General features: G+C 47.3%; 1 protein-coding gene across 1 annotated transcript in view; it reads left to right on the top strand.

Moving 5' to 3' along the window:
* LOC309548244 (stromelysin-1-like) overlaps positions 1–17,107 on the top strand; it is a gene marked incomplete at its 5' end in the record, with an annotated part of 75,537 nt that overhangs the window by 48,401 nt on the left and 10,029 nt on the right. Inside the window, 3 exons of the mRNA XM_082248195.1 lie at positions 1,540–1,654; positions 2,173–2,312; positions 15,464–15,623. Coding sequence (XP_082104321.1) covers positions 1,540–1,654; positions 2,173–2,312; positions 15,464–15,623 — 415 coding nt within the window. The remainder of the gene's footprint in view (positions 1–1,539; positions 1,655–2,172; positions 2,313–15,463; positions 15,624–17,107) is intronic.

Here is a 17,107-nt window from a genome sequence, read left to right on the forward strand (position 1 = left end):
GTATGGCGTATAATGCCATCTATGCAGGATTTTCAAAAAAATTTCCCAATGATCGTTACAGTGTGAAAATTTGTTGGTGGACTATATAGCCTCTTGCCATTGTTTCATTGAATACAAGGACCCTAGGTCACTTTCCCATCTGAGCGTCGGTGCGAGTTTATGGGGAAGGATTTTGTAGAATAAGGAAATACCTTTAGTGAGGGGGGGAGGGTTTGGATAGGAAATTACATGCTTTAGGAGGAAGATTGATTATTGGCAATGAATGGTTAGATAGGAAGCTCTTGATGCGGAGATATGTGAAGGGGGGTTTTCTTATTTGTTCCCTGTCTTCTCTCCCTCCCTGTCAGCAAAGAAGTCAACATCCCTGTAATCTCCAAAATAAACTCTAGGTAAAGTCCTTGTAAAATCATTTAATCTGCTCTGTAAATGGATTATATAATGTCCAGTGTGTGTCTTTATGTAATGTTATAGAAAATACCTTATTTACAGCGTTGCTGGGCGCTCGCATGACCCGCCGGAGCTCCTCTCCCCCGGTCAGAGTGCTGCCGAGGGAGATGCCGGAATCCCCGCAGATGTCAGCCCCGCTCCGAGCACTGCAAGGGGAGGGGCCATTGACCACAGCCGGGAGGAGGAGGAGAGCTCCGGCGGGTTACACGAGTGCCGAGCGGCGCTGTAAATAAGGTATTATTATGTTACCTATAGCCGGGAGGAGGAGGAGAGCTCCGGTGGGTCACACAAGTGCCGAGCGGCGCTGTAAATAAGGTATTATTATGTTACCTACACCTGGGGGGAGGAGGACTGGACATTATATAATACTTTTACAGCACAGATTACATGATTTTACAAGGATTTAAACTAGGGCTTATTTTTGGGGTAGGGCTTATATATCAGCAATCATAGAAAACGGAGATAAGTAATATTTTTGGGGTAGGTCCTATTTTCAGGGAAACACGGTACATGGTTTGAATCTTGCCCAGTTCTTGCTGAAGCGGCTGAGATTCAAACTATCTATGGCCGGCCATAGGCAATGTGAATATATGGAAATGCAAGACTGTGGGGTTGATTTACTAAAAGTGGAGAGTGCAAAATCTGGAGCAGCTGTGCATGGTAGCCAATCAGATTCTAACTTCAGCTTGTTCAATTAAGCTTTGATCAAAAAAAATGGAAGCTGATTGTTTCTTATGCAGAGCTGCACCAGATTTTGCACTCTCCAATTTTAGTAAATCAACCCCAAAGTATCTGGTGGAGATTGGAGTAGTGTGGTTAAGCATAGCGATGTACCCCAGCTAAGAACTGCCTCATTGTAATGGTAGTTTGGAGTAAAGCCTCTCTGAATCATTGGGTTTTCTTGGTTGCTTTAGGTCAGCCTCCTTGTAGTGCAGAGTATGCCTTCATGGAGGACACAAACAGCAATAAAAACCTGTTCTAGTCTTCCCCTACTCCAGCTAAGAACTACCTCATGTTAACGATAGTATGGAGAAAACTTTCTTTAAATCTTTGCCCATTTACAGTACACTGTTTTTTTTTTTTCTCATCTAGAGACTCAATTAGTGTCAAAGTCACAGAAATTAGGAAAGCTTCCTGATTGTCCATTGAACACTACTTATGATGCTGTGACAACTATGTCTTTGGAAATCTTATTCTTCAAAGATAAGTAAATACCATTTTTCTTGTGTATTTCACTGCTGTTAGGATTCCAAAAATTGTCTATAGTGTTATATATTTCAGTGCTGCTACTTAAATAATAAATCCAAAAAATGTTTTTGTGACATTGATATTGGTGTACCAACCAATAATCAATAATCAATAATCAATTCCACAGTGTGGATTCCTTACTGTGGAATTGATAATTGATTGATACACTAATATTAATGTCATAAAAAAAAAAAAATGAATATCAGTTTTTAGTGTTGTCAAATTGCTTAGCTGTCCCAGAGCAAACCCAGGGGGTTATGTATCCTGGATACTTTGAAAGGTTTTTGGAATCCTTCATTGTGGGTATTTTACCATCCAAAGGAAATTCTAGGTTGGCTTTCTGCTATTTCTACACCTAATGATAAGAAATTGTAGTGAAAATAGTGACAAGTAATTTGGGGCTTTAAAACGTGTGTTTCACCAATAAAATTACCTGGACCAATAATAACATTTTTCAAACAATGTTCTTTTTCATAGGCATATGTGGCGTCAAATTAATGAAAGTGAGAGTGAAAATAATACTATTGGGAGTTTCTTTTCAGGCGTACCTAGTAACATTCAAGCTGCTTATGAGTATATTAATAAAAACGCACAATCACAAATTATCTTGTTTAAAGGTAATTACTTTTGAATATTTAACTGCTAATGTAGAGTATAGTGATTACACCTGTGCTATCACTGTGTATAAAATGGGGTAGATAGTGGTTTGGCTGCAGCAAGTGTTCAGTAGCTTATCTCTAGCTTTTGCATTGAGTATATATATATATATATATATATATATATATATATATAAATATCAGTGGCGGCTTGTCAATAGGGGGCGCAGGGGGGCCGCCCCCCAAGGCTAGTTATCCGTACATCAGCAAAAAAAAAAATTGTGTACCTTTAAGTGTGAGCGGGGCGCCGGACACACTGCTGTCTATGGAAAGGGGTAGGGGTTTTGGCATCAAGTTTTTTTTTTCTGTGAAGCTGATTGGCGTCCTTTAGAGTGTCCTCGGGGCGCAGAGCGATGCGCCCCGAACACTCCTACTGTGCCATTTCCGTCCTATGATTGGTCCATAGGACCTCATAGGGCGGTGCTTGGGCATCACTGTCTTCTTCCTGCTTTGGAAGAACCCGGTAGAGCCTGCCTGAGCCTCAATGAATGCGGACATCCACTCACTGTCTCTGTTGAGGACGGACCGATTCAGAGAGGACAGCGCTACAACAAGCCAGCCAGGAGGAGGACAGCTTTCCCGAACCCCGACTTCAACCCTTACTCTGCAAACACAAAAGGTGAGTGTCTCCAGGAAGCGGGACTTCACATTACAGCAGCCGTGCCAGGTAAGCATAAGAACTCTGCTCATTTTAATCAGACGGCGCTCTAATCCTTATCTGCACTGGTCACTCTGCATTGATGGGGGCACACTGGTCACTGGTCACTCTGCATTGATGGGGGAACTGCTCACTGGTCACTCTGCATTGAGGGGGGAACTGCTCACTGGTCACTCTGCATTGATGGGGCAATGGTCACTCTGCATTGATGGGGGTACTGCTCACTGGTCACACTGCATTGATGGGGGAACTGCTCACTGGTCACTGATCACTCTGCATTGATGGGTGAACTGCTCACTGGTCACTCTGCATTGATGTGGGAACTGCTCACTGGTCACTCAGCATTGATGGGGGGAATGCTCACTGGTCACTCTGCATTGATGGGGGGAACTGCTCACTGGTCACACTGTATTGATGGGAGAACTGCTCACTGGTCACTCTGCATTGATAGGGGAAATGCTCACTGGTCATTGGTCACTCTGCATTGATGGGGGGCTGGGGGCACTGCTCACTGGTCACTCTGCATTGATGGTGGAACTGCTCACTGGTCACTGGTCACTCTACATTGATGGGGGCACTGCTCACTGGTCACTCTGAATTGATGGGGGAACTGCTTACTGGTCACTCTGCATTGATGGGGGAACTGCTCACTGGTCACTCTGCATTGATGGGGGCACTGCTCACTGGTCACTCTGCATTGATGGGGGGCTTTGGGGGCACTGGTCACTCTGCATTGATGGGGCACTGGTCACTCTGCATTGATAGGGAGCTTTGGGGGCACTGGTCACTGGTCACTCTGCATTGATGGTGGAACTGCTCACTGGTCACTTTACATTGATGAGGGCACTTCTCACTGCTCACTCTGCATTGATGGGAGAACTGCTTACTGGTCACTCTGCATTGATGGGGCACTGCTCACTGATCACTTGTCACTCTGCATTGATGGTGGAACTGCTCACTGGTCACTCTGCATTGATGGGGCACTGCTCACTGGTCACTCTGCATTGATGGGGGAACTGCCTACTGGTCACTCTGCATTGAGGGGGGAACTGGTCACTGGTCACTCTGCATTGATGGGGGAACTGCTCACTGGTCACTCTGCATTGATGGGGGAACTGCTCACTGGTCACTCTGCATTGATGGGGGGAGCTGCTCACTGGTCACACTGCATAGATGGGGGAACTGCTCACTGGTCACTCTGCATTGATAGGGGAAATGCTCACTGGTCACTGGTCACTCTGCATTGAAAGGGGGATATGGGGGCACTGGTCACTCTGCATTGATGGTGGAACTGCTCACTGGTCACTGGTCACTCTGCATTGATGGGGGAACTGCTTACTGGTCCCTGGTCACTCTACATTGATGGGGCACTGCTCACTGATCACTTGTCACTCTGCATTGATGGTGGAACTGGTCACTGGTCACTCTGCATTGATGGGGGCACTGCTCACTGGTCACTCTGCATTGATGGGGGGCTTTGGGGGCACTGGTCACTCTGCATTGATGGGGCACTGGTCACTCTGCATTGATAGGGGGCTTTGGGGGCACTGCTCACTGGTCACTCTGCATTGATGGGGCACTGGTCACTGGTCACTCTGCATTGATGGTGGAACTGCTCACTGGTCACTTTACATTGATGAGGGCACTGCTCACTGGTCACTCTGCATTGATGGGGGAACTGGTCACTGGTCACTCTGCATTGATGGGGCACTGCTCACTGATCACTTGTCACTCTGCATTGATGGTGGAGCTGCTCACTGGTCACTCTGCATTGATGGGGCACTGCTCACTGGTCACTCTGCATTGATGGGGGAACTGCCTACTGGTCACTCTGCATTGATGGGGGAACTTGCCACTGGTCACTCTGCATTGATGGGGGAACTGCTCACTGGTCACTCTGCATTGATGGGGGGAGCTGCTCACTGGTCACACTGCATTGATGGGGGAACTGCTCACTGGTCACTCTGCATTGATAGGGGAAATGCTCACTGGTCACTGGTAACTCTGCATTGATGGGGGGCTGGGGGCACTGCTCACTGGTCACTCTGCATTGATGGTGGAACTGCTCACTGGTCACTGGTCACTCTACATTGATGGGGGCACTGCTCACTGGTCACTCTGCATTGATGGGGGGAGCTGCTCACTGGTCACACTGCATAGATGGGGGAACTGCTCACTGGTCATTCTGCATTGATAGGGGAAATGCTCACTGGTCACTGGTCACTCTGCATTGATGGGGGGATTTGGGGGCACTGGTCACTGGTCACTCTGCATTGATGGTGGAACTGCTCACTGGTCACTGGTCACTCTACATTGATGGGGGCACTGCTCACTGGTCACTCTGCATTGATGGGGGAACTGCTTACTGGTCACTCTGCATTGATGGGAGAACTGGTCACTGGTCACTCTGCATTGATGGGGGCACTGCTCACTGGTCACTCTGCATTGATGGGGGGCTTTGGGGGCACTGGTCACTCTGCATTGATGGGGCACTGGTCACTCTGCATTGATAGGGGGCTTTGGGGGCACTGCTCACTAGTCACTCTGCATTGATGGGGCACTGGTCACTGGTCACTCTGCATTGATGGTGGAACTGCTCACTGGTCACTTTACATTGATGAGGGCACTGCTCACTGGTCACTCTGCATTGATGGGGAACTGCTCACTGGTCACCCTGCATTGATGGAGCACTGCTCACTGATCACTAGTCACTCTGCATTGATGGTGGAGCTGCTCACTGGTCACTCTGCATTGATGGGGCACTGCTCACTGGTCACTCTGCACTGATGGGGGAACTACTCACTGGTCACTCTACATTGATGGGGGAACTGCTCACTGGTCACTCTGCATTGATGGGGAAACTGCTCACTGGTCACTCTGCATTGATGGGGGCACTACTCACTGGTCACTCTGCATTGATGGGGGCACTACTCACTGGTCACTCTGCATTGATAGGGGAACTACTCACGTGTCACTCTGCAGTAATGGGGGAACTGCTCACTGGTCACTGCATTGATGGGGGAACTGCTCACTGGTCACTCTGCATTGATGGGGGAACTGGTCACTGGTCACTCTGCATTGATGGGGGCACTGCTCACTGGTCACTCTGCATTGATGGAGGAACTGGTCACTCTGCATTGATGGGAGAACTGGTCACTGGTCACTTTCCATTGATGGGGAACTGCTCATTGGTCACTCTGCATACATGGGGGCACTGGTCCCTCTGCATTGATGGGGGAACTGCTCACTGGTCACTCTGCATTGATGGGGGCACTGCTCACTGGTCACTCTGCATTGATGGAGGAACTGGTCACTGGTCACTCTGCATTGATGGGGGCACTGCTCACTGGTCACTCTACATTGATGGGGGTACTGGTCCCTCTGCATTGATGGGGGAACTGCTCACTGGTCACTCTGCATTGATGGGGGCACTGCTCACTGGTCACTCTGCATTGATGGGGGGCTTTGGAGGGCATTGATCACTGGTCACTGGTCACTCTGCATTGATGGGGGAACTTGCCACTGGTCACTCTGCATTGATGGGGGAACTGCTCACTGGTCACTCTGCATTGATGGGGGAGCTGCTCACTGGTCACACTGCATTGATGGGGGAACTGCTCACTGGTCACTCTGCATTGATAGGGGAAATTCTCACTGGTCACTGGTAACTCTGCATTGATGGGGGGCTGGAGGCACTGCTCACTGGTCACTCTGCATTGATGGTGGAACTGCTCACTGGTCACTGGTCACTCTACATTGATGGGGGCACTGCTCACTGGTCACTCTGCATTGATGGGGGGAGCTGCTCACTGGTCACACTGCATAGATGGGGGAACTGCTCACTGGTCATTCTGCATTGATAGGGGAAATGCTCACTGGTCACTGGTCACTCTGCATTGATGGGGGGATTTGGGGGCACTGGTCACTGGTCACTCTGCATTGATGGTGGAACTGCTCACTGGTCACTGGTCACTCTACATTGATGGGGGCACTGCTCACTGGTCACTCTGCATTGATGGGGGAACTGCTTACTGGTCACTCTGCATTGATGGGGGAACTGGTCACTGGTCACTCTGCATTGATGGGGGCACTGCTCACTGGTCACTCTGCATTGATGGGGGGCTTTGGGGGCACTGGTCACTCTGCATTGATGGGGCACTGGTCACTCTGCATTGATAGGGGGCTTTGGGGGCACTGCTCACTAGTCACTCTGCATTGATGGGGCACTGGTCACTGGTCACTCTGCATTGATGGTGGAACTGCTCACTGGTCACTTTACATTGATGAGGGCACTGCTCACTGGTCACTCTGCATTGATGGGGAACTGCTCACTGGTCACCCTGCATTGATGGAGCACTGCTCACTGATCACTAGTCACTCTGCATTGATGGTGGAGCTGCTCACTGGTCACTCTGCATTGATGGGGCACTGCTCACTGGTCACTCTGCACTGATGGGGGAACTACTCACTGGTCACTCTACATTGATAGGGGAAATTCTCACTGGTCACTGGTAACTCTGCATTGATGGGGGGCTGGAGGCACTGCTCACTGGTCACTCTGCATTGATGGTGGAACTGCTCACTGGTCACTGGTCACTCTACATTGATGGGGGCACTGCTCACTGGTCACTCTGCATTGATGGGGGGAGCTGCTCACTGGTCACACTGCATAGATGGGGGAACTGCTCACTGGTCATTCTGCATTGATAGGGGAAATGCTCACTGGTCACTGGTCACTCTGCATTGATGGGGGGATTTGGGGGCACTGGTCACTGGTCACTCTGCATTGATGGTGGAACTGCTCACTGGTCACTGGTCACTCTACATTGATGGGGGCACTGCTCACTGGTCACTCTGCATTGATGGGGGAACTGCTTACTGGTCACTCTGCATTGATGGGAGAACTGGTCACTGGTCACTCTGCATTGATGGGGGCACTGCTCACTGGTCACTCTGCATTGATGGGGGGCTTTGGGGGCACTGGTCACTCTGCATTGATGGGGCACTGGTCACTCTGCATTGATAGGGGGCTTTGGGGGCACTGCTCACTAGTCACTCTGCATTGATGGGGCACTGGTCACTGGTCACTCTGCATTGATGGTGGAACTGCTCACTGGTCACTTTACATTGATGAGGGCACTGCTCACTGGTCACTCTGCATTGATGGGGAACTGCTCACTGGTCACCCTGCATTGATGGAGCACTGCTCACTGATCACTAGTCACTCTGCATTGATGGTGGAGCTGCTCACTGGTCACTCTGCATTGATGGGGCACTGCTCACTGGTCACTCTGCACTGATGGGGGAACTACTCACTGGTCACTCTACATTGATGGGGGAACTGCTCACTGGTCACTCTGCATTGATGGGGAAACTGCTCACTGGTCACTCTGCATTGATGGGGGCACTACTCACTGGTCACTCTGCATTGATGGGGGCACTACTCACTGGTCACTCTGCATTGATAGGGGAACTACTCACGTGTCACTCTGCAGTAATGGGGGAACTGCTCACTGGTCACTGCATTGATGGGGGAACTGCTCACTGGTCACTCTGCATTGATGGGGGAACTGGTCACTGGTCACTCTGCATTGATGGGGGCACTGCTCACTGGTCACTCTGCATTGATGGAGGAACTGGTCACTCTGCATTGATGGGAGAACTGGTCACTGGTCACTTTCCATTGATGGGGAACTGCTCATTGGTCACTCTGCATACATGGGGGCACTGGTCCCTCTGCATTGATGGGGGAACTGCTCACTGGTCACTCTGCATTGATGGGGGCACTGCTCACTGGTCACTCTGCATTGATGGAGGAACTGGTCACTGGTCACTCTGCATTGATGGGGGCACTGCTCACTGGTCACTCTACATTGATGGGGGTACTGGTCCCTCTGCATTGATGGGGGAACTGCTCACTGGTCACTCTGCATTGATGGGGGCACTGCTCACTGGTCACTCTGCATTGATGGGGGGCTTTGGAGGGCATTGATCACTGGTCACTGGTCACTCTGCATTGATGGGGGAACTTGCCACTGGTCACTCTGCATTGATGGGGGAACTGCTCACTGGTCACTCTGCATTGATGGGGGGAGCTGCTCACTGGTCACACTGCATTGATGGGGGAACTGCTCACTGGTCACTCTGCATTGATAGGGGAAATTCTCACTGGTCACTGGTAACTCTGCATTGATGGGGGGCTGGAGGCACTGCTCACTGGTCACTCTGCATTGATGGTGGAACTGCTCACTGGTCACTGGTCACTGGTCACTCTACATTGATGGGGGCACTGCTCACTGGTCACTCTGCATTGATGGGGGGAGCTGCTCACTGGTCACACTGCATAGATGGGGGAACTGCTCACTGGTCATTCTGCATTGATAGGGGAAATGCTCACTGGTCACTGGTCACTCTGCATTGATGGGGGGATTTGGGGGCACTGGTCACTGGTCACTCTGCATTGATGGTGGAACTGCTCACTGGTCACTGGTCACTCTACATTGATGGGGGCACTGCTCACTGGTCACTCTGCATTGATGGGGGAACTGCTTACTGGTCACTCTGCATTGATGGGGGAACTGGTCACTGGTCACTCTGCATTGATGGGGGCACTGCTCACTGGTCACTCTGCATTGATGGGGGGCTTTGGGGGCACTGGTCACTCTGCATTGATGGGGCACTGGTCACTCTGCATTGATAGGGGGCTTTGGGGGCACTGCTCACTAGTCACTCTGCATTGATGGGGCACTGGTCACTGGTCACTCTGCATTGATGGTGGAACTGCTCACTGGTCACTTTACATTGATGAGGGCACTGCTCACTGGTCACTCTGCATTGATGGGGAACTGCTCACTGGTCACCCTGCATTGATGGAGCACTGCTCACTGATCACTAGTCACTCTGCATTGATGGTGGAGCTGCTCACTGGTCACTCTGCATTGATGGGGCACTGCTCACTGGTCACTCTGCACTGATGGGGGAACTACTCACTGGTCACTCTACATTGATGGGGGAACTGCTCACTGGTCACTCTGCATTGATGGGGAAACTGCTCACTGGTCACTCTGCATTGATGGGGGCACTACTCACTGGTCACTCTGCATTGATGGGGGCACTACTCACTGGTCACTCTGCATTGATAGGGGAACTACTCACGTGTCACTCTGCATTAATGGGGGAACTGCTCACTGGTCACTGCATTGATGGGGGAACTGCTCACTGGTCACTCTGCATTGATGGGGGAACTGGTCACTGGTCACTCTGCATTGATGGGGGCACTGCTCACTGGTCACTCTGCATTGATGGAGGAACTGGTCACTCTGCATTGATGGGAGAACTGGTCACTGGTCACTTTGCATTGATGGGGAACTGCTCATTGGTCACTCTGCATACATGGGGGCACTGGTCCCTCTGCATTGATGGGGGAACTGCTCACTGGTCACTCTGCATTGATGGGGGCACTGCTCACTGGTCACTCTGCATTGATGGAGGAACTGGTCACTCTGCATTGATGGGGGCACTGCTCACTGGTCACTCTACATTGATGGGGGTACTGGTCCCTCTGCATTGATGGGGGAACTGCTCACTGGTCACTCTGCATTGATGGGGGCACTGCTCACTGGTCACTCTGCATTGATGGGGACTTTGGAGGGCATTGATCACTGGTCACTGGTCACTCTGCATTGATGGATGCACTGGTCACTCTGCAATGATGGGGGCACTGCTCACTGGTCTTCTGCATTAATGGGGGCACTGCTCACTGGTCACTCTGCATTGATGGGGGAACTGCTCACTGGTAACTCTGCATTGATGGGGGCACTGCTCACTGGTCACTCTGCATTGATGGGGGAACTGCTCACTAGTCAATGATTACTGAAGGCTCCTTTCACACTTGTGTGACCTCAAAGTCACACAAATTTTTACTGCGTTTTTTGCCAGAAAGAGATGCTTATTACATTTTTCTGTTTGTGCCCCCCCCCCCCCAAATATTTTGAGCACCAGCCGCCACTGATGTTGTGTATATATATATATATATATGTATATATAGTAAATATCACTGCACTGCTAAAGTGAATGTACAATGTGTTGTGTGTATCATGCAAAGACAGCAAAATAATTAAATCCTGTGCAAATTGAGGCCAATCAAATAATGAGCAAATCCACAAAATAAATATACAGTATCTCACAAAAGTGAGTACACGCCTCACATTTTTGTAAATATTTTATTATATCTTTTCATGTGACAACACTGGAGAAATTACACTTGGCTACAATGTAAAGTAGTAAGTGTACACCTTGTATAACAGTGATAACAGTGTAAATTTGCTGCCCCCTCAAAATAACTAAATACACAGCCATTAATGTCTAAACCGCTGGCAACAAAAGTGAGTACACCCCTAAGTGAAAACGTCCAAATTAGGCCCAATTAGCCCTTTTTCCTCCCCGGTGTCATGTGACTCATAAGTGTTACAAGGTTTCAGGTGTGAATGGGGTTAGAGATATAATGGTGGTATGGCGCTTATAGATAATGCAGGGGAATATACAATAATAATAACAATGATAAAAATAGGGAGTGGTAAGTATGGAATGAGTGGCCAGGACAATATTCAGCGTATAATTATATGCTGTACTGATAATGAGCACAAGGTGGGGATTATAAGTCCATTGTGCAAGTCTCTGGGGAGATAAAGAACTGGAATCCACTAAAGGATAAGCAGATACAGGGTAGATCCAGGGATGGATGGATGGGTGGGTCACAAGGCACTCAGGGCTGCTGTCCAGGAGAGTGAAGTCGACTCTGAGCAACAGATAAAGAGAAGAGGGAAGCGCCTCTTGAGTGTGGTAAAAGCACAATTTATTACAGAAATTTTTGTACAGTTTTGCCGTAAAGGGTCAGTTCTGCCGTTTATGGCAAAACTGTACAAAAATTTCTGATTACACCGCCCAGAGCAACCATCTTAAACAGAATTTTTTGGATAAAGGATACCCTAACAGTCTTATTGATGCAGCCTACAACACTTATCTCTCTGACAAACCCCCTAAAAAAGCAAACCCCACATCTGACTCCACTACCCGATTCATCACCAGGTTTCATGCCCGCCATAAAAAAATGAAAAGCATCTTTTCAAAACATTGGGGTATTCTCAAACAAAATCCCCATCTGTCCGCTAACATCCCAGATAAACCCCGCATCACCTACCGGAGGGCCCCCTCCCTCAAAAACAAAATAGCCCCCAGCAAAATTGAAAATCCCAGGCCAAACCCCCTTTGCCTTGTACCCCTTAAGGGGATGTTCCAATGCAAAAAAGCCCTATGTAAAACGTGCGAATTTGTCCACCATGGCCAAAAATCCTTCAGCCACAGAGGCAAAACATATACGTTCAATGACTTCCACAACTGCTCCACAGATCACGTGGTTTACTGCCTCACCTGTCCATGTCCACTCCTTTATGTTGGTCACACTATCTGTCCCCTTAGACAGAGCTTTGGGAAACACCGTTGTTTCATTGAAACCAGCTGCGACCAACATAGTGTCCCCCGCCATTTCCTGGAGGCCCACCAAAAATCCACCAACGGATTACAAGTTTGGATCCTGGAGTCCATCCCCAGGGATCTACAAGCTGCAGAACGTTTCTCCTTACTTTGTGAGAGAGAAACGTTCTGGATATACACCTTAGATAGCCTTAGCCCCAATGGGCTCAATGAGGAATTAGATGTCAACACCATTCTGTGAACTCCAACATCATGTACCATTCCCCTCCCCCGTCCTTTCCCCCCCTCCCCCCTGTCTCACCCACCCACATATCTCTCCCTACTTACATATGTTGTTGTTATTATTATTTCAGGCATCCCCTCATTGCCCATCACACCGTTCATAACCACTGGACTCCCCAGTAAGTATACATAATCCACCTTCCCCTACCATCCCTCTGCTTCCTCTCCTTCCCCATTTTCCCTATACACATCATATCCCCTTTCCCCCTTCCCCGATTTTCCCCCCTCCCCCCCATTTTTTATTATTATTATTTATTATTATTTCCCCCCCCCCTACCCCCCTCCCCCCCCGTTTTCTTTTCCCTCCACCCCATATTCCCACATTGTGATATCAGTGTTTGCACTTCCAACATACTTGGCCTATTCAAAACTTTTAGATTATTTATTAATGAATATATTCCTTTATATATTTTTATTCCCATTTCCACTTTTTATGTTTACATCTTCCAATTAACTTTCAATTCCCCACTTGTGAGTCCCCCATTTCTGACTCTTTGTATTGCCATAAGACTTTCATTGCTCTCAGCTGCACCAATCGGTTGTCAATGAACACGCCCCCTTGATGGGTATATAGACAGCCCTGCCCCATAGTCTGAACACTTGAGAAAGGAGAGCGCAGGTCCGGGATCGGACTCTCGCGCATGCTCCGAAACTAGTTGTGAAGCCCAGACTGCCCACACCTACCTGTGACGTCAGACGCCTCCACTGATTCCCGGCCGCCGCACAAGTCTCCACCGCTGCACGCTGCACGGCACCTCCGGAAGGACCCAGGAAAGTCTCCACCAATTTCCGTTCATCAAGCCTGCACCTGGACATCGGGAGACTGGGATGCAACCCCCAGCAGCCGCCCTCGGAGAGCCATGTATTTACATGTTTACTAAAATGTAAGTTACTATATCGCTTTGTAATAAATTGTGCTTTTACCACACTCAAGAGGCGCTTCCCTCTTCTCTTTATCAGGTGTGAATGGGGAGCCAGTGTGTTTAATTTGGTGTTATCGCTCTCACTCTCTCATACTGGTCACTGGAAGTTCAGCATGGCACCTCATGGCAAAGAAAAAAAATAATTGTTGCTCTACATACAGATGGCCTAGGCTATAAGAAGATTGCCAAGACCCTGAAACTGAGCTGCAGCACGGTGGCCCAGACCATACAGAGGTTTACCAGAACAGGTTCCACTCAGAACAGGCCTCGCCATGGTCAACCAAAGAAGATGAGTGCATGTGGTCAGCGTCATGTCCAGAGGTTGTCTTTGGGAAATAGACGTATGAGTGCTGCCAGCATGGCTGCAGAGGTTGAAGGGGTGGGGGTCAGCCTGTCAGTGCTCAGATCATACGCTGCACACTGCATCAAATTGGTCTGCATGGCTGTCATCCCAGAAGGAAGCCTCTTCTAAACATGATGCACAAGAAAGCCTGAAAACAGTTTGCTGAAGACAAGCAGACTAAGGACATGTATTACTGGAACCATGTCCTGTGGTCTTATGAGACCAAGATAAATGTATTTGGTTCAGATGGTGTTAAGCGTGTGTGGCGGCAACCAGGTGAGGAGTACAAAGACAAGTGCATCTTGCCTAAGTCAAGCATGATGGTGGGAGTGTCATGGACTGGGGCTGCATGAGTGCTGTCGGCACTCAGGAGCTACAGTTCATTGAGGGAACCATGAATGCCAACATGTACTGTGACATACTGAAGCAGACTATGATCCCCTTCCTTCGGCGACTGGGCCGCAGGGCAGTATTCCAACATGATAATGACCCCAAACACACCTCCAAGATGACCACTGCCTTGCTAAAGAAGCTGAGGGTAAAAGTGATGGACTGGCTAAGCATGTATCCAGACCTAAACCCTAGTGAGCATCTGTGGGGCATTCTCAAACAGAAGGTGGAGGAGCACAAGGTCTCTAACATCGAATAGCTCTGTGATGTCATCACAGAGGAGTGGAAGAGGACTCCAGTGGCAACCTATGAAGCTCTGGTGAACTCCATGCCCAAGAGGGTTAAGGCAGTGCTGGAAAATAATGGTGGCTACACAAACTATTGACACTTTGGGCCCAATTTGGACATTTTCGCTTAGGGGTGTACTCACTTTTGTTGCCAGCTGTTTAGACATTATTGGCTGTGTGTTGAGTTATTTTTAGGGGACAGCAAATTTGCACTGTTATACAAGCTGTACACTCACTACTTTACATTGTAGCAAAGTGTCATTTCTTCAGTGTTGCCACATGAAAAGATACAATAAAATATTTACAAAAATGTGAGGGGTGTACTCACTTTTGTGAGCTACTGTATACAGTTGTGCCTATAATCACATATTAAATCTTCAATAACTGGCACATCTATAAGCCACAAAATACAAAATGTATTAATCAAAGCGCTAGATAGTTATACCGTGAAAATTGAATGATTGCTCCAATTGACCTATTTAAGTGAATGTGGCCAGGCCACAAGTACAAGCAAAATGCTTGGCTTGCAGTTGTGGCACAGTAATTACATAAAAAAAAAAAAATTACATAAAAATCGCTGTTTGGCTGTCAAGAAAGGGATACTGCTGCCTCCTGAATGTCTGCCAGCTGCTGTTATACCACCCCTGAAAAGCAGTCCATCACTTTTCCGGAAGAAATTAGAGGCTGCTGCAGGTGTGAATGAGGCCTAAGTAAACACAGTTTTTTTTTTATCTTAGGTAATCAGTACTGGAATTTAACAAATTATAAACTTACCAAGGACTCTCCTAAGGATATTTCCGAGCTGGGTTTCTCTGCCTCTGTGCAGAAAATTGATGCCGCTGTCTATGATAAAATTGGGGAAAAAACATATTTCTTTGTGGATGAGCAGTACTGGAGGTAAGTCCAGCTAAAAACAAATAATAAGTTATTATATTGAAAAAAATAACATAAGTAAGATGTATGATGAGATATCTTGTGTCCAATATGTTATTAGGTAAAATATTTAGGGCAACTGCAGGCAATAAGATCAGCCAATAGAAATGGAGAATCAATGTCTGTGCTCAAATGCTAATATTTTTATCACTTTTGTACGGTATATAACACATATACCGCACAAACCTTTTATATATATATATATATATATATATATATATATATATACATATATATATATATATATACATATACATATATATATATATATATATATATATATATATATATATATATATAACCCAGCAGGTTGACCACAAGTTAACAAAGAAGATTCTGAATTGACCCTTTGCACATTGCTATACAACCTTGCATATTTCTAGCAAAAATCTGCAAACAACATGGAATTTTTTTTGATTCACATCCACTTCTGCTCTGGACCAATTTTTCCATTTTTTTGCGCAGATGTAAAAATCTGCATTTTTTTGGTCATAAAATTACTTAAAATCCCCATAACATTATATATATTCTGAAGGCCCCTGTGGCCCTGTAGAAAAAAAAAGATAGAAATGTTTTTTTATGTTGCATTATATTTGCGCAACTATTTATCAAATGCATATTTTTAGTAAAAAATATAATAAAATGCATTTTATCGCACACAAACCCAATATAATATCCAATTTTTTGGTAAATAGATACCAACCATGCAAAGTCTTAAAATGATATCATGAAAAACTATGGTACCCAAAACTCTCCAAAGGCGATGCTTTAAAAGCCCTTACTACTCATCAGTTTAGAGTTGGCCATGTGCTATGGCACTAGAATGTTTGCTTTCACTCTGCCGTTAGCGGTGATACATCACGTGTGCTGCAATCAAGGTTTACATACATGTGCGTACCCTGGGCATGCGCTTGCATTTGTGGGTTTGTGTAGGGCAATGGGGGTTACATTTAATTATAAGTTGGTTTTTAATTATTTTATTATGTTTTTTTAACACTTTTTTATTTATTTATGTTTTCAATTTTTCTTTACTGCTATTCTAAAGAGTTAACAAACCCCCCCTTTGATAGCATTTGGCAGGTGGCATGTACTCTTTATGGAGACATTGGTGGTCTGTTGCACCGTAATGTCTCTCTTGCCATCAAAAGCAACTAACCGAACATAGATCTGCTTGGTCTGAATGACAACTAAAACCAGAAGTGACTAAATCTTTGTCGCTTCTGGTTTAATTCAGAGCACAGGAGATTTGGGTATGGATTTTCCCTAGTCTACTCCTGCTTGGCCTCCTGAAGCTGGTTGATGTGCTCCCAGTAAAAGCGAAGGAGCCTGGGAACCACATGGAGGGAGGGCGGAACCACATCGTCCGCACTGTGAAAGTGATTGGGTGGCTATACAGCTGCCTGGATCACTTTTACTATACAGCCAGGAACCAGCTGAGGAAAATGGGT

The sequence above is a fragment of the Pelophylax lessonae genome, assembly GCF_965119305.1.
Source record: "Pelophylax lessonae genome assembly, chromosome: 2".
Taxonomy (NCBI): domain Eukaryota; kingdom Metazoa; phylum Chordata; class Amphibia; order Anura; family Ranidae; genus Pelophylax; species Pelophylax lessonae.